Below are 26,739 nucleotides of genomic sequence, written 5' to 3'. Positions count from 1 at the left end.
ACACCTATGATGTTGAAAATATTTTTTTTTTGTTAAAACTTGTAGCTGATAGAGCAGGGCAGCATGAGGACACTCATAAAGTGGGATAAATACAGACAAAGAATAGGGGAAAATATGGAGGAACTAGGTGATAATTTATTTATAGATCTCTGCAGAAACACTGAAGTTAGCAAATATACCATCTGTTAAATAGTCATAGTATTCCTAAATGCATATTAGCAATGTAACTGTGTGCCAAACACCTGATCTAAGCTATCTTTTGAAACTCTTTTTGACAAGCAACATTATGCTTTATTAGGTTATGTCATGTTATGTTATGAAGTTATGCCAGGTAACAGGAACAGGGCGAATGGACTGGGTTTGCTCTGTTGGTGTAAATGCCTTCTCAGGACAAAAAGATGTGGTTTTGAGAAGCAGCCAGATATTCAGAGTAACAAGAGCAGAGTAAGCTATTACATTTATATTCATCTTCAAGTTCTTTTTTACACTTAACACATTTTAGGTTGCAATTAATCACTGGAAATACAGACACACACTGAGGAGGAAAAATGGAAGCAAAATTCTTTTGGGCAGAAAAGACTGCTTCTAGCCAAAAGAAACATTATTCTTGATGGTCCACACCATTCCTCTGTTTATCATCCTGGGCTACATACTGAAGACAGACAATTCTGTTACTCATTATTGAATCTCTTCTGAATGAGTTGTCATAGTATTTTATGGGAGATGTAGCCTGCCTGAAAAAGGGTCCCTTAAAGATGAAGAACAAAATAAGAATGATTCCCATAATGATTTTACTCATTTTATGTTGTTTTGTTCTTTCAGAGATTTTTTATTATTATTATGCAATTAATCTTTATTCAAGAGATACTTAATACATTCATTTTATACAATTATCTATCAAATCCAACTTCACTTAAATGAAGAAAGATCATTCCTGTTGAGATCTATTAAATCTCAGGAGGTGGGAGTTGCTTAAAGATGCAGTATGAAGTCCAGAGTCAAGCACTGGAATGGTCTGTCTAAAGGAAATGTCTGTCCCTGGGGGTCTTTAAAAACAGGTTAAATAAGTATCTCTTAGGAAGGATATATGTACACTCATACCTGTCATAGACCAGATGAATAGATTAAATGATCAGCCTCCGTATCTATTTTTCTATACCTGTGATTCACTAGTAAGCACAACAGGATGAAAATCTCTCCAGTACTAGGAAAGGCTGAGCTGCTTTGTTTAACTGAGCCATAAATGTGCTATGAAAGCAGGCTCCTGCATACAGAATTTGATACTGTGTAGATTAGAAAGACAATGCCCAAATTTTCCCCACATGTAATCAAAAGTAGTCCTACTAACCATAAAATAATGCAACCCATACGACATCAAGTACTTCTAGTTTTTCAGTTTTTCAGTATTTAAACCAGGAATAATAGCTGTTATTTTAATAGAGGAACATGGACAGGTGACAAAGTTTCTTAAGTGAATAAAATGGTACGATGACATATTGTGACATTAAACTAAGAATTGCTACCAGCTACTTATTACTTTCCAGAATCTGTCCCAATTTCATTGTAAAGCTTTCTATAGCAAATTCTGAACTGTCATGAAAACATTTGCTACTGTGGCACTGGACTTCCTTTTCTTCCTCCACCCTCCCACCCTGTCCCTTTTTTTTGCCTTTCTTAGGAACTGCACAATCTGTGTTGTATTAGCAAATCAATGACAGGAAAGTGTTAGGAATGGGAAGTATGAATATTTTTGTTGCTAGAATCTGAATAAAAAGGTCTGCACATTTTTTATTTTTATAATCTTTTTTTTTTTCTACTTAATATAACTTTTCCTTCTTAGAAACCATTTAACCAAAAGGGAAGAAAAAAAGGAAAGTTGATTAATTTTCTCAGACTGAATTTTCAGAGCAGGTAATAAATCCACACATAGATAGGATAAGTAAGGAGCTTTTACACATGAATCAAAACTCTGGCTAATAAGTCATATTACATCCATCCACCATTGCTCTCCCCCCCTCCTTCTGCCCATCAGTATTAAAGAAGGGAATAAAACTAATATATATATATATAAAACTTGGACTATCCAGACTGCAAGGCAGAGATCTAGCTGGCAGGCAATTAAAAGAACATCAGAGTTTAAAACACTTTCCCTGTGTATCGACAGGTACCATCTATTGTGGCTATGACAGTGTGAGGAGGTGCTACAGCTGCCTAATTCAATTCAGTCACCTCTGAGTAGACAATGTCTTCATAGGAGACCAATATAGAGGAGATGAAGAGGAGGAAAAGAAAAATTAGCTCTGTAAAGTTCAACTAAGGGGGAGAAAATTGATATATTGACATAAATAGCTGAGCCTGTACAGGTAGTAATCATTATTGCTTTGACCAACGAGAACTGTTTCTTTCTATTGAACTCTGGATCAGGTAGTTGCTCAGCTGATGAAAAGTGGAACAGCTGCATGAAACAAGAATCTGTAGCAAGGTAAATAAAACAGGCTTAAGGCAGGCAGCACACCAGCCTGATATCAAGAGTTCTAAAATGAAGCTGATATTGTTTATTTTATTAAAACATATTTTGAATGTATTTCCCAACACGCTCTGACAAAGTAATAAGTTCTCATTAATGTGAGAACTGGATCAAAAAATAATTAAAGCACATTATGGTATGTCTTGTAACTGAAATATTATTTAAAAGAAATGAGACTTATAAAGACTTCTACATTTTAGTGAAATGTGAGAAAGCAAAAAAGACTGTGTTAGATTCAGTAAAAAATAAATAAAAAATTATAGCCATAACAATCACCTATGGGAGACAAGGCATCAACATTTTACACAGATCCCCTAAGCCATAACACAATTTTCTATTGAAAGCATTCTCATTTTCCCCTTTAAAACCAGTGCTAAAACTGATTTGAGTCAATTAAAACATGCCAAGTTACTGCAGACAGCTTTAGGACAGAACAGACTCATTAAAAATATGACATACTTTTATCATCATTGAAACACTGTGAGAGTCCTGATAATGTTTAATTATCATTTGTGTACATAGAAGTGTGCACCTGTTCTTAATTGCTATAAAAAAGGAAACAACACATTTTTTTCCCTATTCCTGCAGATTAAGACTAATAAAATCTGATGCTAGAAAAAGAAAAACTAATATGCTACCTTTGCAATGGGGGATTGTAATACAAACTCATTTGTGGGGTATAAGTGCTTTATAAATAGGTATTTAATTTATTTTGCCAAAGGACAAGATACTAGGCTGGATGAGCTATTTTTCCATACAGTATGTCAATTCACATGCTGAGATTTTATTATACTATTGAATATATATGCTCTTGAGTTATCTAGAAGCATAGCATAGATTGGACTATAGTTAGGAATAAATCTGACAGGTCATAACACAGTTGTTTTCTTCTTCTCTTGCAAGATCTTGAAAATTTTGAGACGAAGACGAGAAGTACAGTGTCAGTCAGAGAAGGACAAGGAGTGGTTCTGCTCTGTGGTCCTCCACCGCACTACGGAGGTATGATGAATAACTAAATTGTGTGCAATCTGAATAAAGATCGGTTCTTACAGCTCAAGAGAAGAAGCCTATACACTTCCCCACCTGATTAGCACTAGAATTTATTTGTGAACGAAGAGTACAGGTTTATAACAAATTTAGATTTCAATTTTTTAAAGGAACATTGGGGTTTGAACTTCTAAAGGGGCCTTTTTTTATTCTACAGTTACTTGACATACTAGAACGTGCCATTGCTTTGTGTGTGACAAGCAAAGTACCAAAGTCTGTCATGAGTGGCATTAGATTGACATGAAAATTGGTATTGTTCTTTAATATTGATTCTCTTCTTTCTGATATCTTAAAGTCATAGAAAAATTTAGTTTGGAAGGGACTTCTGGACCATTTTTCCACCTCCTGTAAGCAAGAAGCTCTTGAGAATGATCTTTTGAGATTTCCTACCACCAACAACAACTCTTGCAAGTTCAACACATTCAAAAATATCTTTTGTGAGTGTTTGGGACCCAGATTCAAACTGCTTCTTATCCTTTGAGTTGGGAGCAAGAACTACGGTTTCCTAATAACTAGCTAAAGATGATTGTGAATTTCACCCTGGAAAAGCAAATGTACATTAAATGGGAAAATATCAACAGCAGTGTTACGAAATTGTCTTACTCTGGACTGAAAGAATCAGCAGTTCTGAGATGAAGAATGTCCTGTTTTCAGTGGGAGTGACTACATATCCACAGTAGCTGCAGTATTCTTTGTGCTAGCACAGTGTTTCCTCAATTCTTCTTAAAGAAACAGTTATAAGACAAATTCCCATGAGAAGAAGGTAAATTGTGATCTATAAAGAAGATGCAGTATATCAAAGAGGTAGAGAAACCCATCAATCAATTTAAAGCCCGCAGGTCTTGAACAGAAAGGAAATGTCAGTTCACTTACTGTTTACAGCTGTATGAAAGGGGTATATAATCAAGGAGATAAAGTGAAATCTGGTCCTTAAGGGCACAAAGAGCTTGAAAGAGTTCCTGAAATGTATCAATGGGACAAAGACAATACATCCATCCTTGAGTCAGTAAGCTATATGTCTTCCTCTTGCTGACAGGTAAAATTATGATTTGACAAACAGGAATGAGAAGAAAACATTCAGAACAAATAAATAGTTAACATGTGAGCTCACTCCAGATTAATTGAACTGACAAAATTATATCTATGAAGAAATCCTCTGACACCATGTTTAAGCTGAAGATGCGAGCTGTTGACCAATAGGCATGAAAAATACATTATCTGAAATAAGTCTCTAGAGAACAGAAACTGAGCTCTTTTGTCATCCATAAACACTGTATTTGTGATCCAAAATTATATGCCATAGGAATGAAGTCCATGGTATGAACAATGATAAGTTGTATACTATCCCAGAATGCTTAGGAAATTTCTACAGAATTGTATAAAGGATTGTGTGTATATATACACATATATATAGATATTATTGAAACCCTTGCCTCTGACTCAATTTCTACAGGAAAAGGACCATTAACAGTAGCTACAGCTTCTACTGAGTACATTGGAAGAGCTCTGTAAAGCACTTCAAATGCAAGAATTAGTAATTAAAAATTTGAAATATGTACTGTACCAACAAGAAAACAGTTACCTTTCCTGTAATACTGACATTAGTAAAATACAAGCTGTATACTAATCTATCAAGGAGGAAAATTCACTTAGAGTTTCCCACCCAACCTAAGAGATGCAGTCTATAACCAGTGCAGACTTTTCACTGGTACGAACACTTATGTGGAATCTGAGGTTAACAGACTGGGCAGAAAAACACCCAAGGGCCATGGAAGATGGCTGCAGGCCTTCAGACATTTCTCCCTGACACCAGCTGCCTGTCTGCTCAGCATGACAGACCCAGCTCTAACCATATACTCCATACAGGAAACAGGAATGTGTCTCTAATAGTTGGGTCTACAAGACTTTTTTCCACTCTTTTAAATAAAGAAGAAAAAAGAAAAACTCTGTGGGGCAGTTGTTTGGTACAATTACTATAGCACTGCAGGAACAGAAAGGAATAGCTGAAGTCTCTCCCCTTCCTCCTAACCTAGGAAGCTGGGTAGCTGTTTCTTCTAGAAACAGGAAGAGAGACAGAAAGACAAGGGCCTAAGAAAGCAAAAAGTTTTTATCTTAAGTCTCTTCCCCTATGACATGCCTGATTTGGAATAGGCAAATGGAATGAGAGTTCGAAGCAGCCCACCTCTTGCTGCAGAGAGCAACACAACTCTAGGAGCCCAAGCTCTCCAGCCATTTCCTACACACAGACAGAAGTAAAGCTTCCTGCAGGCTTTCACAGATATCATTAGACTAGTCAGCTTTTTGTATTACGTTGTTAATACTTAAATATCCTGATTGTGAAGAAACTATTTAAAACTCAAAGTTTATTTGATATCTTTTACATATTAAGGTACAATTACTGTATTAAAAAACCTTGCAATTAGCTAACAGAAAGCACTCACAAAGCTCCCTCCCACTGCCTGACCCAGCCTAGTGCAGCCCCTCTATTTTCTCCCTCAGCCCCTCCTTGCCTATTCATGCACCAGCTGCTCCTCAGCCTCCGCTGTTGTTATTTATGAGGCTCATTAACACACCTTATAAAGTTCAGCATCTGAATTTCCTCTGCTTGTTAGTGAGGCTCTGGAGTGTAAGGGTGGGGAGGTAAGCTCTATTTCTCTCACTAGGAAATGTCTCTTCTCTAGCTGAGGTTCCTTAGGTCAGTGTTTTTTTTATTATTATTATTTTTAATATAGGTACACACACATTGTGTAGTCAGTATATAAAATTTCTTTATTACTTAAAAGAAAAGGGTGCTTTGTATAGAGTTAAGAAGTAGAGAAAAGCATCTAGGAGGAGCAGGAAAGTCTGGAGAAGGTCTTACTGCTGTAGCAGTGCATGAGCTTGACCTGACTGTGATTAAGAAATTGGTGCCTAAATAGTAATGCTTGACACAAGGCTGTGGGGTAGGCTGTTATTCATTTATTTTGTTAGAAGTGAAGTCTGATATAATGCCTGTTTCCTTCAAGCTGGCTCCCTGCAGAGCTTTAAGAAAGTTGCTAATCTTGTTAGGAGCAGCAGGATCGCTCATATATTTGCATTTACTTGTGCATAAGAGCTGCCAGGACTTGAAGTGGGGATGCTGACTCTGTAGGCTTTTTTGTGTTGCTGTTACTACAGTGAGGCTGAAATAAAAAGAAACAAATCAACTCTGAAGGAAGTCAGAACTGTACAGCCATCCTCAGTGGAGGAATACACCAAGACCTTAGCCAGCAGAAGAGCATAGGAAACTGGTATAGGGAGAGGATAGGAGGAGACAAGCAGGGCTATGTGATGTGAAAGGGTCTTTGACTCCTTCATGTTGCTTCTGCATTTTATGTTAAACAGTCGTCTGATAACGTGCATAATATGAAAGCAGTAGTTTGAAGCGTATTTCCCTTCATGAAGCTGAGTTCCTTGGTCATTAGTTTAGAGTTGCTTTCTGTTCCTCTTTCTCCATGCTCCTATGAATCTTTAATCCTTCCCTGCCAGATCATGCAGGAGGGGGAGCGTCTCCTCCCTGACACCAGCCTGAATGAGCTTTTCTCCTGCAGAACCAGCAATATTGATTTGAATTTGCTTGGGCTGAGAAAAGCACTGAAATGTTGTATTCCCTAAACTAGTATGTAAGCTGTGATTATCAGCTGCTGTTCTTTCCCAGCTGTGCTTGGAGAAAGGGCTCACAGCTGCCAGGCGTGGGCAATGCGCTTCTTCTGCCTGCTGGAGCCCAGGACTTGCCCAGTGTTTGGCTGGAAACTGAGGTGGGGTTAGTATCTTGGGGCCCCTGAGAAGTGGAGGGAGATGGACACCATACAGTCACTTGTCTTGCATTTAAAATAAATAAAATAAAAAATAAAAATAATAAAAAAGTAGGATAACAGCACAAAAAAAAAAAAAGCAAAACACCACAAACCTATGCTCTGTCATATGCATAATGAAGTCTATGTTGCTGTAATTATCCCTTCAGTGACATGTAGGCCTTTTGAAGTAAAGGCAGTGCTGTGCACTCCAAGGCATCCTCTTCCACAGAGTCAATAATAGCACTGGGATCACTGTCTAGAGAGAGTAAATATTTTCCAGTGTTCAAAGCTTAAATATGTTAATTTGGGCTGAGACCAATCAGCTATACATGTGAAAAGGAGCTACAGCATAATATTTATTAGGCAGTAGCTGGATAGAATTAAAAAATTAATTACCTGAAGGTGATTAATGTTTTCTAAGCTCATCTCTGAGGCTAACATAGGTGTAAAATTAAAAAATTGAAGGTAGAAACTATAACAATAATACTTAATTCTCTCTTCCATTTGCGTTTTTATGAACAAAATCCTGAAATTTTGTGGTGCTGTGAACATTATATTCTGTCATTATCTGTAGGCCTAGGAAATGGGGTGTTCTCAGAGTATAATGCTGTCATAAGGCTAGCAGAATTTTTTGTAACCTAAGGGTGTCATACTCTGTTCGCTTTCTACCTTTGGAACAAGTTTAAAAAAAGGGAGAGGAGGGAAATTCTGTTTATTTGGCCCTTATTTAAAGTACTACTGAGCAGGGGCTGACCTTAAATTGCTCCAACATGTCTCTCATTGTGCACAGTGGCACCTGTGATCAGGGAACCTTTACACTGATTTTGGCACAAATAAGTCTTAGATGAGGCATAACCAGGAGTAACAATGTTTGCCAACTGTCTTTTTGCATAATCTAATCTAAGCTTTGGAGTATATGTATTTGTTTCAGGGTAGCAAAAGCCATTTTCTAAGACACTTATATAAAGGATGAATGATGCCATAAGAGCTCATTTTTATTCCTTTCAAGCACAGTGGGGTATAGGTAGATATATTTACACAGTTTTAGCACATGAGGAAAGGACTGGCTAATTGTACGGTCCAGTGAAATGTTTTCTGCTTTATTTGTGAAGGGGGAAAATATAAACCTCATGTATTGCATAAGAAACTAATCTTAAGCAAGAGCCCCTAGAAGGCCTTCCTTCCCTAAACATTTTTTTCCCTTCTAAACATCTACATAGTCTATCTTTCTGAAACTTCACAGGTTAAGTATAGTGAAAAGAACAATTGGACTAATTGGTCTTTTATAGAAAAACCTCTATTCCCTTACTTCAGGCATGTTGATTCATTTTCAAAGTCATATAAGAAGCAGTTACCCCAGAGGAAAAGTTGCAGACATACAGGGTAATGCACAAAGGAAAAATGAAATGGAAAAACAAATCATTGGTGCTGATAATGGCTAAGATTTGTGCAAGACTTTTTCTGAAGCCTTTTCATAGTGGCCTCTAAAATTCAACAGTTCTGGGACTGATGAGGACATTGAATGTGAACTCAACAGTACTGTTTTTCAAAAATCCTGTGGCTAAATGGAAAGCAAAATAAGCTTTAAAAGGTAACATTTTGTTCTTCACCAAAATAGCTGGTGGCAGTAATTTTCAAGTTCATTTTAGCTAGACTTCATTAGCAGGCAACTATCTCCTTTTAAAAATTTCTCTTCTATGCCTCTGCTACCTTCTGTTGAGCATTACCTTCACCAGACTCTTCCCAGCTGCTGATTTACTTATGCAAATGAATGTGACCCCACAAGTGATGGCATGGGCCTTGTACTCCTTTTTTTTGCTCATCTAGAAGGTCTGCTACAAATCTGATTTATTCAACTTCAAACTGAGCTGAACTCATTTCACCCATTAATTCACAGACTAACCTCATAAAGAAGCTCTGTCTAGCATAAAGCTGGCTTTGGTGGATTTTATTAGGGTTCATATACCTTATCCTACATGAAGAATTCAGCTGTACCACCAGGTCCTATGGCAGGAATCTAGATTTGGATTGTATAGTGTGGGATGACTTAGAAGTCTTTCATGGTGCCCTGTTGCAGTGGGTCAGTGATTTCCTCTGCCCTTTAAGTGCCGGCACCAGAACAGGACTTTGGGAAGGAAACTGTCAAATTCATTTTTCTTATTTTTCCCCACTTTTTAGTTACCTTCAGTTTTGAATTACTTGGGCTATCCTGTCATGAAAGTCCAACGGGTGTCCAGCTATCAGTGGTTCAATCACTCAGAGCAGTTTTGTTGCATGGAAGTGTTTCCAGTAGATAATGCAATATGCCTCTGGAAGACCTGTCAGGATGTAGCTACATCACTTGTCTCTGCAGGCTGATTGACCCTATGGCAAGCCCCCCTGGTCTCCAGAACTTGATATCTATAAAGAATAGATGCTTTATTCAGGTATCTTGGGCATGTGAACGCAAAAACATGGTGCTTTTCTTTTCTGTGCTTAAACACATGTACACCCATGGATTGTATTATACTGCTCTAGGAACAGTTGCATCTTCTGGATTTACAGTACATCCAAAAAGCTTTGCATTAGGCTGTAGTAAAACAGGGCCTATTTCAGGATTTAGCCAAGTACAGAGAGTGTCATTGATTGCTCCCTGGAGACGTGTCATTTCTAATGAGGGACCTAAAACGTTAGAAGATAACATAAAACTCCACGAAACTACTGGAGTTTGCAGACTTATTACCATACTGTACCCATGTCACAACTGAGGGAGGGGAAAGAAATGTAAATAATCTTTTTCAAATGGTATTGTTGATGGGGGAAATGTGTAAAAATGAAGCTGTTGGCAGAGTGCTGTTAGCTTATGAATTATACATTTAATTAAGGGGAGCTAAACTGGTAGATTTTGAAACTTCTGATTTACTGTGCCTTGCTAAGACAGAACTTCAGTCGCGCAGCCTGCTGAATGCCACGCTGGGTGCTGGCAGCAACTTGGAGCAGCTAGGGAGTGGGGTATGCAGGAAGCCTGGGGTACCCCTGGCAGCACGGCAGGCTTGGCCCTTCTGAGAAGCAGTGTCCTTGGATGGTAAACTCAGAGTTCTGCCCTGTCAGGGCGGGTTAGTCAAATAAAATAAGCTGGCTAGATTATAGAGGTACCTATTAAGGTATGCAGCGTGAAACACTATGGAAAAAGGTGGCATAAAAGGGCTAGTTAAGAAGCGCAGAGCAGCTGCAAGTGTGGAAGATGAGAAAGATAGAGAAGAAGGAACAAATGTGCAATAGGAGCAAATATTAATCTCCAAAATATTCATCTGCAGCTGAGTTCTTCCCCTCCCTGAGAATCTGATGATAAAGCTCTGTTACCTGTTTCTTTTTTTCCCTATATGCAGAGTGGAAAATGGAGCCGTAACACTGTGTGATCAGCAGTTGGCTCCTGATGTTCAGAGGGAAAGTGCTATAAATAGAAATTATTTACTAAACCAGCCTTCTTATGGCATTGCAGCACTGCCATTCCTACTTAAAAACAGGCTGAAGCAGGCAAATGGAAAGTAGCAGGGGACAAAAACTTCAGTGACCTTCTGAAGTGGCTTGAAATGAGTTTAAAACTGAAGCAATGCTTATCTTGCCTGTGCTAATTTGTGCATCCCCTGTGGTCTAGTCTGTAACTGACTCGCTCTATCAGCTGGCAATATTGCACTTAAATGCTAAGAGGAAGCAAGCAGCGCTGGAAAGGATGTGTAATGTGTATCTGGTGTTTTCCAGGCTTGTCCTACGCATGGATCTTCAACAATAATCCCTTGTATGTTCAGGAGGATAGCCGGCGCTTTGTTTCACAAGAGACAGGAAATCTGTACATCGCTAAAGTAGAGCCCTCAGATGTGGGCAATTACACCTGCGTTGTGACCAACTCTGATGCAGAGCAAAGTGTGCAGGGGCCACCCACTCCTCTCATTCTCCGCAGCGATGGTAAGCTATCCTGGCATGCCTGGCTGAAAGCATGCAGCACAAGGCTGTAACCAGTCCACCTCCAGTTAGCAGTAATTTGTGCCTGTATTGAGGCTTAAATTTGGTAAAGCTTTCTGAATTTATAATCTAGGTTTTGCTCAAATCTCACTTCTAGAAAGCTGTTTCAAAGTGAGTTGTTAAGGTGAGAAACTCACCTGCACATACACAAATACCTTTAGCAATGCTTTGAATTAAATGCTCACATTGAGAAGCATGTACCTGGGAAAGCATTACACAAAGTTGGATTTATAAGTTTGCTCACCTCAATTTCAATATACTTGCACTGTTTGCAAACCAACGGTGACAAACAGTAAAAAAAAAAAATAAAAAATCTATTCAATGTTATGTTTGTAATAATAATGCACAGTAGTTTTATAAACAAAACTTTTGCCAAGAGACTGCTGTTTTATTCAGCAGTCAAGTCACCTGCAACAAAGTATAATTTCCAAAGCTCAAAAGTTAATTATTTTGTACAAACAGATCATAAATGCTTCAGATCTCTTCTGTGTGTTTTCTTTCTTATCATACTTCTTTATTCTTTTTCTCACTTGTTAGTTTTAATCTTCTCCTGTTCACTCTGCTAGCCCCTGGATTGGGTACTAAACATGCAGTCTCCAGGAAACTGAAAAATAACATGGAATATTAGCTGGGTCCCTGTTAATATAAAATAGGAATCATTAATTTTCTGTGTGGGATCTCGTGTAGGATACTGAGGGAGAATCTCATTTGTATTCATTATTCTTGTTTCAATCTAAAAGATTCATACACATTTAAGAATTTTGGCTAAAAAAAAAAAAATATTGGCTAAGAAAAAAAAAAAAGTTTTAAAGCAATCCCATACCTGTTGCAAGATCAAATGCCCTAAACTGATACTAGCTAATCTGTGGTGTATCAAATGTTTGATGTTTTTGAATGTGATCATTACATCCAATTACATCAGCCTTTCTCAAGCCTGAAGTTCGCACTTGGCTATGTTAAGGAACTTTATGCTCCATAATTATTTCGGACATGGAACCCAGAATTTTCTCTTGTACTCAGAACTACCTGGCATCCTGAGAAGTGACCACTTAGTTACCAGAGTCATAGGCACTGGTTATTAACAGCTAACAAGAGGTCTGAACCCTGAATTCTCACTGAAATGTTAATGCACAAATATCAAAATTGCACATCCAGAACTTGTATAAAGTTATGTGCTTCAATTCTCAAATGCAAAGAGCTTACACATTTCATGTAAGCTTTCAGCATGGGGTTGGATACCAGCCAGAAACCCTAAGGCTACTCCACAGACATGGTGTTGATTTCCATGGGTGGAACATAAGGCTCTAACAGTATTAATGATGTCCTTTCTTTTACACTGAAATTCTGTTGTACTAGACAGGTCTGAGGCTCAACTGGAGTGCTAGCTGTTTTGATGTTCAACAGGTGTGATGGGGGAGTATGAACCAAAGATTGAAGTACGTTTTCCAGAAACAACATATGCAGCGAAGGGTTCATCTGTTAAACTGGAATGCTTTGCCCTTGGAAAGTAAGATTCTTGGTTTTCATTAAAATGTGGGTTCTAACACTGTTGTACAGTGAGAAATAACATTTCTAACTGGCAGGTAGAGTTTTTTGGTCAGCATATGAATGTGAAATGTTTTTAAACTTATTTTGGTTTGTTTCTGCGCAATGTGTTCCCAAGGAAATGAGAAGCCAATAGCAGAACTGAAGCTCACTTGGCTGTAGTTGGAGCTGGGGTGAGGAGAACAAAGGCTCTATCCCCTGAGTTTTCTCTGGGGTGAGAACAAGACTGAAGTTCACAGCATTCATTGATCTAGCTGCACAGGTGCATCAGGTCTGCATCACAATATGAGTATGATTTTTTGTGGTACCTCTAAGATTGAAATTTCAGAAAATGGGCTTCTTCAGGAGCACAAACTGTCTGGAATGGGTCTAATGTGTCTCTCAGCACCCTTTTCTCAAAAGAGAGGCTGAGGGGCCTTGGGATGCCCTAACAGTAGTCCTTCTGACTAAAACCTGTTGTACATTGTGCCTGGGCTGCTTACACTGGTGTACTCATCTACAGAAGTAGTAGTGTGCTCAAACTAAAAAAAAAAAATAAAAAAATGCAACTAGCCTATGAAAACTGTTTTTTGCAATAAGTGTCTGTTTTTCCATCAGAAATCTAAAATAACCTTTGGATGTTGACCTCTGTTTAGTTTAAGTTCACTTTGACAATCCTTTTTAAGGCTGTAAGCTTTTAAAGTGTTTAGAGCTTTCCCAGAGGTTAAAAGCCTGACTTGCAGACAGCACAAATTAATCAAATGTTCCTCTGGAACCTATGCTGAGAAGTAAAAAATAAAATAAAATAAAATAAAAATAAAGTAAATAAAGTTTAAAAAGATGGGGAATGGTCTTTCTGTACAGATGAGATTTGAGTATAAATCTCAGGGCTAATTTTTATTTTAGGAGAGAGAATATTTCTATATAGTCATAATCAAAAGAATATGATATTTTTTGGCCCCAAACAAATACCAGACTGGCACAGTCCTGCTAAAGCTGATTTTCCTTTCCAAATACTGTCAAGCTACTTCTCTTTAAATACCTCTTTAATTGTGTGTGAGTCAGTGCAGGCTTTACATCTCAAGTTGTCATTTCATATTTCCATCTGTTGCATGGAAAGCATTTAACAGTGGTATATTGACTACATAAAAGCATTTCAAAACCAGTAAATATGTACAAAACACTGACTCCTTAATGAAGGGGTAAAGACAGGTCATGTCAAAGCTTGCGTGATGCATTAACATTTTAAGAACCTTTGGGAGGGAGGAGGAAGGTGGTCTGAAAGGACATGTGGATAATGAAATATCTCAGCAAGCACAGTACGTACTGTATGTGTAGGTACACAGTACCTACTAATGCTGTGCCTGGAAAATGGAAGGGCTGAGAGGGTTAACACAGCTTTAATATACACTTTAATATACATTTCTCCATGTGTAGCATGGCAGCTGAAACAAGTGCTGGTATACTTCCCTGGAGTTTTCACTAAGTAAATACTAGCGATCCAGGAGCAGAAATCTTTTCCACATTTTTTTGATATCATTCTGTTCCTATGTACATAGTCTAATGTATACGTTCTGGAGAAGTGCTGTGTGTGAGACTCTTGAGAGGAGTGTTTAAATTTCTCCTCTCCAGATTTTTGGGATAGGTTAGATGTCTCATACTGTACAGGACTGTTTCCAGTCTCTTGGCTCTGAACAGAATCTTGGACCACATTTTAAATCGGTGAGTGAGTATTCTAGAGCTGACATTTGTGTGTGAATAAACCAACAGAAACAGATTACAGGTGAAATACTCTTCACTTATTAGATAAGACTGGCTTTTTAAAGGTATGTAGGTGATTAGTGGTATTGTTAAATCTGTTTCTTACCTCCAGCTGTTTACAACTGTAGTTAGGCACATATAAGTGCAGCAGTGTGGCCATCTGCACCTTTAGATGCCTAAATTCCACTAAAACTCTAGCCTCTACCATTGTCTGTTTATGTTAAAATCAATTCAGCTCAACATTTGTTGAGCTATACCTCTGATCTGCCACAAGCACTAACGGTTATTATCTCTCTTGGATTTCAGAACTGCTTTCCCATTATCCATAATTTTCTATATTCATACTGTTAGTCCACTGGTTCAGACAATGCTGTCAGCTGCTACCGCTTCTGCACCATGAATAACAGAAATCTTTCACATCTGAGGCAGATTATAGGCAACCTGCTGTGGTTTTGGTCTCCAGAAGTCTTAAATGAAAGTACTTTCATGGTATTTAGAGAAATAGCATCTCTCTTCTATATGGAATAGCAAATCATACTCTTGGACGTTGCTCAAAAAATCACTTCCACATTTAAACACATGTACAAAAGGCCAGACTAAGGGCTGAGTTTTAAGACCTTTTACCTAGGGGAACTCAAAGCCACTTAACTGAGAAGTACCTTCCAGCCAGACTATAGAACACACAGAGGTAGTTGTGTTCCATGTACCTCCTGTGGAAGCTTTTTGAGAGCTCGAGGGTTACTGGACTCTTGCTATCAAGAAGCATTTATGGTCCCTCCCATTGCAATCTGTTGCGAAGCTCTCTTCATGCATTTTACATGAAAATGTCATAACTGATTCACGCAAATTGTCTTCTAGTATAGTTATAAACACTTTTTTATTTATTTTTTTTTTTGAAAATAAAGGGGGGGGGGGGGAGAGACACAACATGACAGGGCAAAGAGTTGGTGTTCATGCCTGGGAGGAAGAGGGTTTGAAGGCATGGATCCCACAGAGCTTGGGCCAGTTCTCCTCTAAATCCTGCAAAACAGACCACAAATAATGGAGAAGCTTTTGAAAAGCACGTTAGTCCTCACTGTGATGGAAATATGACTGGGCAAAAAGGAGGGTAAGTAGCATGCATCTATATGGTGATTGGCATGGAGAATCCCTGGAAGTTTCTTCCAGTCATTGGGAAGTGCCCAAGGCCAGGCTGGATGGAGCTCTGAGCAACCTGGTCTGGTGGGAAGTGTCCTGTCCATGGCAGGGGTTGGAACTGGATGATCTTTAAGGTCCCTTCCAATCCAAACCGTTCTATGAATTTAGACCAAAAATACACAATTTAATTCTTTGAAAATGGAAAACTGAAAAATGAAAATACTAATGTGGCTATTTCAAATACTGCAGCCTGTGGCAATTTAATAGAAGAGATGAGACTGTGTTCTGCACTAATTTAATTATGTTGGCAGTGTTTAATACTATGCTAGTATTAAGTCATGTTTTGGATCAAGCTATATTAATCATGCAATATATCTAAATTATTGTTTGCTGTGTCTTAGGGGACTGGGTATGATGGAAGGAGTTGCTTACAGATACATTCAGTTGAGTTACTGTACTTTTCTATTGATTTCTTCCAAAATAACCTTTCTGTTGTGCAAATAGGAATAGTTTCTGAAGTGAAAGTAAGTGAAGTAGTTTCCATATCTGATGCACATATTTATTAAGCTGTGCTTGTGTTTTACTTCTAAGATAGGGAGATAATCTGTTCAGAATCCCTGGAGATGTGATTTTGCCAACCGAGGCTGTAAAGGGCACATATAAATAATATAAACCAGAATTTCTTTTAACCTAGAATATATTTTTTTTTCTAGGGGAAGATGTTAATCCTTCCTTCTGTAAATGTCTTCAGAGAAGTTTTTCTAGAGTTAGTGAACGTAGGTAATTACACAGCCACGAGAGGGTTCCAAATAACCATCTGTATTGAAGTTGCATATAAGTACCAGGTTTCACTTCTTCATTAGATGGTTACTCCAGTACATTCTTCAAGATTTTATGCAGGAGGCTGTAGAAGTATCAATTACAGAATTCTAAATGATATGTATGATTCATTTTTTCTGCCTTAAGTGGTTTGCTACTTTCAGCCCACATTTCTGATAGAACGAGTATCTTAGTATTTGTACCTTAAGGGATGAGCAAGCAGCTCTTGCAAGATCCTCTTACATTAACGTGAATGGCATGTGACCAGAGCAGAACGAAAGGCAATATCAGGTTTCAGAGAATTTTATCTCTCTGGTGTTTCCCAAGTAATACATCAGAATGATTAGGAGTCTGAGTACTTTAATTATTAGGCCCCTTGGTTCCTAACTCTTCCTTGTGTCAGTAGTTGATGCCGACACGATAGCAGTTTTCATACCTCAGCTCTGTGACAGTTGTTTAACTAGGCATAGCCTACATTATTGAAGCTGGGATTTAATTTTATTGTGAGGTGTCCTCAGATGCACAGGGCGAAGAGGTGGCCCAGGTGTGATGCATCAGCTGAGTGTTTGCTGCAAAAGGGTGGGACCTTCATCTCTGTGTGGGGTGTAGTGCTGTAGATGAATTAATTTGATGTTCAGTGTGACAAGACTTGTCACCAACCAAAAAATATTTTCCATCTCATTTTCTTTCCAAGTTAGTAACTTATGGTTTTGTGATTCTGCTGTCTGTATGGTAGAGTATAAATTAAATTAGTAGCTGAGCTCAGTACTTCTAGGTGCTCTGAAGGTTTCAAATAAACTACAGATTTATGTACAAAGACACTCATATTTATGCACTGTTTTATTTACTCAGGTGAAAGCAAGACTTGTCTGTGAAATGTAATAAATTTGAAAAGTATTCTCATTGTTTAGATATTCAAAAACTTCTTAGCCCCAAGCAATTATCTATTCTAATTTGGTTATTTTAGTAACTAGAAAGACCCCCAAGTTTCAGGAGAGCCCCAAATCTGTATGGGAAGATATTAGTCTGTGTAAAAATGTCAGGTGCTGGCCTTCAATAGGATGATTATGCAGCATAGTTCACAAGGCTGTAGTTGTTAAACTATACTTTGCATACATTTACCTACAAGAATACAAATACCTAAAGCATCAATTTGTTCATTAAAAAAAAATAAATCATTACAGTAAATTCTATGTTCAGTCTTTTTAAAGCCATTCATTTATTTTATTTTTTTTTTTACTGTGAAAGGTTTTGTATGGCCTGCGGCGATAGTTGTGTTAAGAGATTTTGTTATAAAAATGTAAACTAACATTGGAATGTTAGTTTCTGCCAAAAAACTGCCTTCTGCAAAACGATGATTAAAGATGTTTAGAAGCCTAAGGTGAGGAGGTATCAGCAAAGGCAATGAAGAAGTGCAGACCTTTTAAACTCCCTCATGATATCAGAGGCCCTGCTGTGGGTGGTGGCATGCAGCTGAGCTCTGGCTCCTCCTGCAGCCTGCTCGTTGAACCCATACCTCAGGCTGCTGAGGAGCTGCTCTCTTGACAAATGAATTCCCTCTTTTGATAAAATGAGGCCACTTGGTGCAAGCATCCCCAGAAGAGCAAAGTGCTGTTAAGTATTTATTGCAAGTATGCATTTAAATACAGTAAAGCTGATAACCCAGACTCGGTTTTGTCATCTCGCTGCAGTTAGCGTCAGAGGCAGTGCATTTCCTTCGCTCTTGTTAGGAAGGATGGGGCAAACAAGGAGGAGAGTTTGCCTTGAAACATCCCCAAGGATATCATTATAAGTATCTGGCGAGGAGAAGAAAAACAGGACAGTGGTTTCAATGCCAACCTTGGTAAACTTGACAAGTTGACAGAAGGGGCCCTTTTCCATAGAGCCCTGCCTCTGGCCTTGGTGTCAGTCAGGCTTCCTGCATGCAGAGTCAGTGCTAAGAAATAAACTTAATAGAATAGGAAATATTTAGATGAAACATTTTAAAGCAGCAGGGCATAACTGAATGCATCTAATTGTCTGTCTTCTCCCACGTGATGTTAGCTTCTTTTAATCTGTTTCATATTTAAAAAGAAAAAAAAAAAAAAGAGGTGCCTTTAAAGTAAGCAGTCAAATGCTCCTGGCGTTTAGGGTGCTGCAGGATTCCCTTATACAGTAACTATACACCAATTATTTAATATGCTATAGCGTTTTAAAGCCAGCCACACTCTTCCTGCATGTCATCAATGGTCTGTGTCAATCTATCGCAAGACTGCAAAATACTTCTGGCTGTTTTCCTGACTTGATCACAGCAGCAGTGGGACAGACCTGTTCTGCACAAGAGCTATGTTTCTTTTAAATGACTATAAAGTAACTTGGTTTGGAGAAATTCTGCATGAGTAATGTCACGTAAGGTTTGGTGGGAATAGGCAATGCCTCAATAGGTGGGCCAGTGCCTTTGACGAAGTCTAGTCCCCCTAAAGTTCCTAGTAGGAGACTAATATTAAATAAGTTTGCATCTCATATAAGTTCTAGTCTCATAGTGAAGGACAAATAGTGGTGGTGATGGCAACTACTGCTGTCCAAAAAGATTGGGTATTTAAACTACCATCTGTAGATCCTGAACCAAAATGGGAAACAGAAGAATAAAATCTGTTCTTTTCAGCTCCTCCACTGGTTAATGCTGTCTGACACATCCCAGTCTCTCAGGTGTGTAAATTGCTCAGCTGTGTTGGAGGGGTCATATGAGAGTCAGAATTTGTGTGTATATGAATATATACACACACACATCCGTGCAGAGCTAACTCCAGAGTCTGAAACATATTGCAGATGGTTACAAACCACTTTCACAGGCAGTTCAGTTATGATGGAAAATGAGGTAGCTGGAGAAATTATTATGCTGTGTAAATAGCTGCTAGACATCCCTTGGTTAAATCTGTGGCCTCAGGACTGATTTTTTATTTTATTTTTTTCGTTTTAAGGAGCACAGGAAGGACTGTTGGGGGCTCCCTTGCCCAGCTGAGCTTCTGTGGCAAAGAGTCTCCCATGTGCAGCCGTTCTGTCTATGAGCTTAAATGCACGACTACGCACGCCTTATGGCATTGCTGTTCCTTGTACATCAGAGTGGTCCAGCTGTGAATTGCCCTGCACTTAGTCTTTTTCTGGTGGCTGTGTATTTGTAGCTGGTTAACATCTGGCCAGTTATTCAATCCACATAATTTGCCCAGTGCCTGCACTTCTGGACCAGGCCCTTCTGGTTTTGGGTGGTCTCATAACTATCCTCGGCACACAGCCTCAAAATGTGGGAGCTACACCTGAACTGACAGCCGTTATTGTCTCTTCTAAAAAGGAGTAAATGCTTTGTACATCAGCGCTGTGGGCCAGAGACCTTAGGGACCAGCAGGCAAGGGCAACACACGCTTCTGCTTTCCATGAAAGTTATCTTTGAAGTTTAGTACCAAATGTTTGCTATTGATGTTACTTCCTATGGGAAAGTGGGCAGCATACAGAAGCCTCTGTAAGAAGCTGTTCGAAGTGTAACTGCTCGCCTGCTTAGAAAAAGCAGCTTACTGTAGTTTTCAGTAACAGAAAGCAACTGTGAAATCCAAGACTATTAATATTTCAAAGCGTTCTGGTGATATAATAGATCATGAAAGCGAGGCTTGTACGGTTTGCGATATTACCAGAAATCCAAGAAGTATTTATAGCCTTCTTCACACTTGACTATTTTTTATCATATAGAATACATTGATCCAAATATAAATGAAAATGATAGAAAGCTACAAAAACATGAAACAAGAAATATTCTTTTGTCTCTATCTCCTTTCAGCCTCAACGTCTCATACTTTCCATTTCCTTGCTCAGCTGTCTTCCTTCCCTCCTCTACCCTGGATCCCATTTTTTATACCTAGATTTATTGTTCTTTTTAGCTCCTTTGAATTCTTGTCCAGTTTTTCCTATTTTGAGGTGTGAGAATACCTTTATTGCCAGAGGGAACTTGTTTGCTCTGAAAACCAGTCAATAATTCAGTGCTTCTGTGGTGTTTATTTGGACTTCCAGAGTTGTCCCTTCACTGTAAGTGTTAAAAGGCAGGATTGGACCCTCAGAGTTACTGTGGGCAAAATCCAAATTGGCTTTACGAGCAATCAAAGTTGATTGAGGACTTCACCCCACAGTTGGACTTGTGCCCCTAAATAAGTTAGGTGAGTTATAAAACCTCAGTCTTATGAACCTCTATATGTCACTCCTAGAAAGTGAAGTGATTTCTTTTTTAAAATATTCTGTAAAAAGGATTTCACGTCATCTTTTCTGCTATAACAAATGCTCTCTTTTTCTCTAATGAAATATAATTATTTAGTCCAGTCCCTAGTATTAGCTGGAAGAGGTCTGATGGAAAGTCACTGACAAAGAAAATCAAACATGACCAAACTAAAGGAGTTCTTGAAATCCTGGATGTTCAGCAAGAAGATGAAGGTTTTTATGAATGCGTTGCAGGAAACATTCGAGGAAGAAACATTGCAAGAGGTCAATTATTTGTCTATGGTAAGCAGATTGATTAATTTCTTCATTTATTTTTTTCAGAGCTTGATAGAGTTCAGATATATTTTGTATATCAAGTCTATTAGCCCCTTACTGGAAATATGAAATGTAGTTCAGGTTAAGCTGATTAAAAAATGATTGGAGGTCTGCAGTGACCTTCACTGAATTACATCCTCAGCAAATAAAGATATTTTGCATTAAAACTCAGATTGAAAATGTGGGCTGTGCCGTGATGAAGTTGTAAAGGTTAATACAAGGCAGAAAAATCCCTGGTACATTTACATGAAACATTAACGGCGGGCAGCGATTTACTCTCAACAGCTCACAGCAGTATAAAGCTGGCCTAGATGCAGATTAGGGAAGGATTCATGAGATTTTGGTTCATATATGTAAAAGATTTTCACCTTTTATTCACCTTTTATTCTAGCTGAACCTTGTTGCTCCATAAACAAATGAGGGCAAAACTGGGGAAAATCATCTTCCTGCCTCACTTTCCTTCTTCCTCTTCCAAAATGGGGAATAATACTTCTGTGAAACTGTTCTCTCATTTGTCTTCCCTTCCTACACATTAATTTCCTGTGATCCATGGTACACATGATGCTCCATTATAGCCAAGGTGAATTATGTTCTGTTTGGTCCCGTTTTTAATACCCACAGAAAGTAACATATTTGGACATAAGAGATCTGGAGATCTTTTTGTTGCCTTATGAATCTTTCAAAATAAGGGAAAATAAAATATAGCAGTAAGATGACAAGTACAAAGAGCTAGACTATAAGCCTATAATTAATATCTGTTCAGACCTTGGCAAGTTTTTGTTTTTAAGGAAATCTCTTCTCATGAAATAATACAGGCTTTGCTAAACTCCTGCAGCCCTGGCTAAGATCAAGATCTATGCCAGGAAGAGAGCAGTCTGCTGTTGCTTTGAATGTTTATTTCTTTGCTGTTATGGGGGTTGTTCTTGTTTTCATTGCCCACTAATTTTCACAGAATGTCAATCAAGCAGTTCCATTAAAATTAAGTTCAGTAGATTACCTGTGCATGATTGATAACAGCATAGGCAATTACAAAGTAATGATCAGTTAATGTAATTTGAAACAATGTGCTTATTTATTGCGCTTTGTAAATTAATTAATAGTTGTTCATAGTGAAATATATAAACAGCACTTGTGAAGCATTTGCACAAGGTTTTATCATATTAGGAGTGTGTTGGGATATTACCTATTTAATTTACTTCCTCTTAATTTCTGTGCTGCTGTGGTTTTGCTTGCTGTGTAGGCAGCTCGTCTCTAGGAAGTAGAGTTTCTTGGGCACTGGCTGCTGCTTTGTTTGGTATTTAGATATGTGTCTTAGGCTCAGAGAGCGATGAAGATGACACGTAATTAGAATCACTTAAGCACTGGGGGGTTTATCCCATATACATGTGCTTTCCTGTTGCTTGAAACAGGTGTTTGGCATTGTTGTAATCTAATGTTGAACCACTTCAGGGTGCTTTGTTGGGGCACAGTCATGAGCTATCCCCTAGGGTCATGCTATGGAGGGAAGTTTTTTTAGTACCTACTTCTGCTGCCTCAAAGGGTAACAATACTCTTCCCAAAATAAAATTTTGTATATGAGAACAATCTGTGTTTATACATGCTCACACATGGAGTCTGCAGAGTTGACTTAATAACCCAGTGAAGAATCTGTAAGGGGATTCTGAGACACCAACCACATATCCTAGACACGGAGGGATGCAAGCTTGCAAGTAGCTTTGGTGTATCCCAAAGCCAAGTGTTTGTTGGTCTTTTTGTCTAGGTTTCATTCACCTACGTATTGGCAACTGTTTTAACTGTTGGTCTGCTTCATGCTAATTCCTGCTCAACTCCATCATTCAGTGCTTAGTTGTGTGTTTACAGAACTTGTGTGGGATTTTTTTGCAAATTTTGCTTTTATGCAGCAATGAATTTGTTAATGTGCCACAAATGTTCAAAAGCTGTTCTGAATAACACTAATTCCTTTGTGTAGTACTTGTTGTAAGTTACATCTTACTTTCAACATGTGCTAGGAAACCCTGGTCTCAGGTGTGTGAGTAAAACAGAGGGGTAGCACTTGATATCTGTGAGTTTGATTAACTACTGAATAATAATTTGGATATTTCTCCTTTTGGTACAGAGATCAAAGAACATGAAGAAGATGGCTGGCTTTCAGAAAGTAGGGGTCTTATTGCTTTCAGAAAGCATGCCCAGAATTTCAGGCATCTATAACAACTGCTTGTGCAAATCTTGGCCAAAAAACTGAATAATATCTAAACTGAATTTCCTGACTGCTTCCCAAGTTAGTCTTGAAGTTCTGTGCTAGAAGATTTGTTATGTGGAATTCACTTGCAATATATTATGAATGTGTTGGTCAACTACTAATTAGCTTTTGTCAGTTCATTAATTAATGGTAGTGTAACTCCAGCAAAATCATTTCTCCTGCTTAAAATGGCTTGCGTATTCTTTTCAGCACTCCCTGAATGGGATAAAAAAATCCAAAATGCCTTTCTGTCTCTCTATGACAGTTTGTTTTGGGAATGTAAGGCAAAAGGAAAACCAAGCCCTTCCTACAGCTGGTTAAAAAATGGCCAGCCTCTCACATCAGAGGTAAGGTTCCTGTCTTGTTAGCTTTCTTGTTCATCTTGGTTTTACAAGGTTTAGTCGCAGTATTCACTTTACAACACTACCTTTTTCATAGATTTATTATGCTTAATATATGAAAATAAATAGCACAACCTCTTTGCAACACAAAGCTTCTACTTTGAATTCATATACATTGAAATGTATAGTATTGTCAGTTATGATTTCTTACAGGGCATCTGAGTGCTACAAGACATGACAATAACATGGATGAGTTTAAAAATAGCTATTACAGGTAGTGAAAGAGGACTCCGTCCAGAAATAGAGAGCACATCTGTAGACAGTCTGTAGTTTGGGAAGTCAGTAGGATGCCAATTGACAATGGAGGAGTATTTCAGAGCAATCTGGTCAGCCTGTTAACCTGCACTTTTCTGTGGTTTCGGCTCTTAACCTGTAGGCAGAATGGACCTTTGGTCTGATGCAGTATGGTCATTTTTATGCTATGTTAGTACTTTAACTGAATTAGCTCTGAAAATCAGTTAATATTGAGTTTAATATTTATATGGTACTATGTAGAGGAATAACAGACATAAGGAAACCATATAAAGTTATAAGGAAATGGAGAACATGTGGAAAAATCTCACTTAAAGGACAAAGAAGGATGATAGTGGAGAGAAGTAATAGAGTGGTAGGAGTGGGGTACAAGAGGGGCAGTCAAATGGAGTTTCAAACACTTAAGCAAGCAAAACTTATGCCATTAAGTTTTTGAGAACTTGGCTTTGGTTCTTTCAGGGCAGTATAATTATTCTTTTGTGATGGCCAAGCTTTGGCACATTAGTCTTCTAAATATCTGTGGCAAGATTCAATGTTTATGTACTGCTAAAGCCAACTTTCCCTTTTAATTAAGCACCTATGCAGTATCTATTGGGTGTAAAGTGGCATGGCTTATCTGTAATGCACTTTTACTTGGTATGAAAAAAATAATCCGTGATTAATTTCTATCTAGCAAGAACATACAGAAGCACTTTCGAAACATATAGGTTAAATTAACACCTACTGGGTTGCAAAACCAGCACTTGTTTGATTTACTAGTGTATATTTGAAACAATGGGAGAAAGGTCCAATCTTCCTTATGATTTTCTTCAGGATTAGTCCTCAACAGAGTTCAACTAGCATCTGAGAAGGCTAGCTAGAATTTACTTCGATTGCAGTTTTTCAAAACCCAAGTTTTACTCATATTGTCACCTGTCCCTAAGCAAGATTATCTGGTTTCTCTTTTTGAAGACAGTGATATTTAGAGTCTGTTGCTTTTCAATTGCATCGTTTCAATAAAAAAAGGATAATACACTCTACAGAAACATTTTCAACCAACACTTTCACAGTACTTACAGTGTATTGTAAATGGAATACTTCAGGCAACAAAATGCAGAATGTCATTGCTCAGTGGACAAAATGGATATTTTGGAGGTGAAAGTACAAGAAAGGTATAATAAAATATTAAGTCTGTCACAGCACCCTGCTTGTTGGAAATATCATGGGAAGAATACCTCCCAGACGCTTTCCACCTTGGGACTTCGTCTAAGGATATTGTCTGCTCTCTGTCAAACCTTTTCTCCCTGGCCACCTAGTTGGTCATCTCTACATTATTCCTGTGTGTGTACATGGTGTGTTTTATTCTTCTCTTTGTCTATGTAGCTCAAAAGAGCCAGCTGAGAATCGTGGGGAATTTGGCATGTGTATGAAGTGTTAGTGTTGCTTCAGAAGGGGGTTTTGTATTCAAAGGAAGTTTGTAAAATAAATAAATAAATAGAATGTACCAAGAGGATAGCAAACAGCCTGAAGGTAAAACTAAGTACGTGGAATATATCTGTAGCAAGAGCCTCAAAAAATTAACAGTAGATAAGTAATGTAATGTTGTTAATTAGTTTGCAGTGCACCAGCCATATAACTGCAGGCTGTGCTCATCATATTTCCAAGCTAAACAAGGTTGGACTGGGTCAGTTTTTGGTTGATAGACCTCCAAGGAAAAGCCAGAGTACTAAAAAACAGTTCCTTGGCTCAACAGGCAACTCTCTCCCCTCTGCAGTACAGCAAGAGAATTTCCCTGACAGGGATGCAAAGAGCTTACCTGTGGCAGCTTAGCAAGTTAGGCTGGACGCATTCAGCAAATCACAAATGTTTTAGGTGCTTATAGGTGTTCTGCAAAGGACTGTACTATTTAATGTAACAACGTATGTTCCTCTTACTGTTTCAGAGGCAGTAGAGTCACACTAAAATAGTAGCATAATAATAATAGTAATATCCCTTCTCTGATGTGCGCTTGGTGATGGAATTCCCTGTTGTTCTTTTCTTCCACACCAATATGTTTTGGAGAACATATTCTCTCTTACTTCTCAGTGTTATGTTTTGCTGTGGAGCTATGATTGTCTCCAGAAGTTAGCAACGGTTAATTTGCAAAATATTTAGATTAAAGTTATGTTTACATTATTACGAAACATTCTTTATTTCTTAAGATAAAGCAAACAAAACTCCTTTTAATGCACCCAGAAAAAAAGCTGTGGTCCAAATTTACATACTGTGCAGTTTCCTCTATTTCAGCAGAATTACATCAAAGCAATATATGGTGAATACAAATTCAAGCCATGAAGAACATGTTTTTTTTTCTGACTTGAATAGTTACCTGTGGGTTTTCAATAGGATTTTAAGTGTTGGTTACAGGAGAACTTTCAGTGGATCATTTTTCTGTGACGTGGAGGTGATGATATTTTAAACTTCAGTTATTTGAACACCTCTGTCTCCCGCGGAGTCTTTCTGATCATCTTCAATTATCATTGTTAGATTTTTCTAATATAAAAGGAGGGTAAATCATCTCTCACCATGCCCCTGGAGAGGGATGTAGGTGCTGCTTCTCAGGAGCCATATGGAAGATGCTCCGGGTTTCCAGCATGGTGCAGCCGTGCCTGCCCTCCGGTAGCTGCTTCTGTCTTTTTCGTG

The 26,739-nt window shown here is 38.2% G+C and overlaps 1 protein-coding gene across 13 annotated transcripts in view; it reads left to right on the top strand.

The window, feature by feature from the left end:
• The window catches only part of LOC137862403 (contactin-6-like), a 144,840-nt gene that overhangs the window by 74,807 nt on the left and 43,294 nt on the right, over positions 1-26,739 (top strand). For 2 of the 13 annotated variants that reach the window (XM_068694462.1, XM_068694460.1), the window contains exons 5-9: positions 3,431-3,526; positions 11,131-11,334; positions 12,796-12,898; positions 20,969-21,153; positions 23,636-23,772. In XM_068694462.1, the coding sequence (XP_068550563.1) occupies positions 3,431-3,526; positions 11,131-11,334; positions 12,796-12,898; positions 20,969-21,153; positions 23,636-23,772 (725 nt within the window). Of the gene's footprint in view, positions 1-3,430; positions 3,527-6,133; positions 6,270-11,130; positions 11,335-12,747; positions 12,899-20,671; positions 20,814-20,968; positions 21,154-23,635; positions 23,778-26,739 lie in introns of those variants that run through there. The other 11 variants (XM_068694461.1, XM_068694466.1, XM_068694464.1 and 8 more) reach the window with 11 other exon arrangements.

Source organism: Anas acuta, chromosome 11 (genome assembly GCF_963932015.1).
Source record: "Anas acuta chromosome 11, bAnaAcu1.1, whole genome shotgun sequence".
In the NCBI taxonomy this organism is placed as follows: Eukaryota; Metazoa; Chordata; class Aves; order Anseriformes; family Anatidae; genus Anas; species Anas acuta.
Note: the sequence above shows the minus strand (reverse complement) of the source record. Positions and strands in the feature narration are given on the sequence as shown.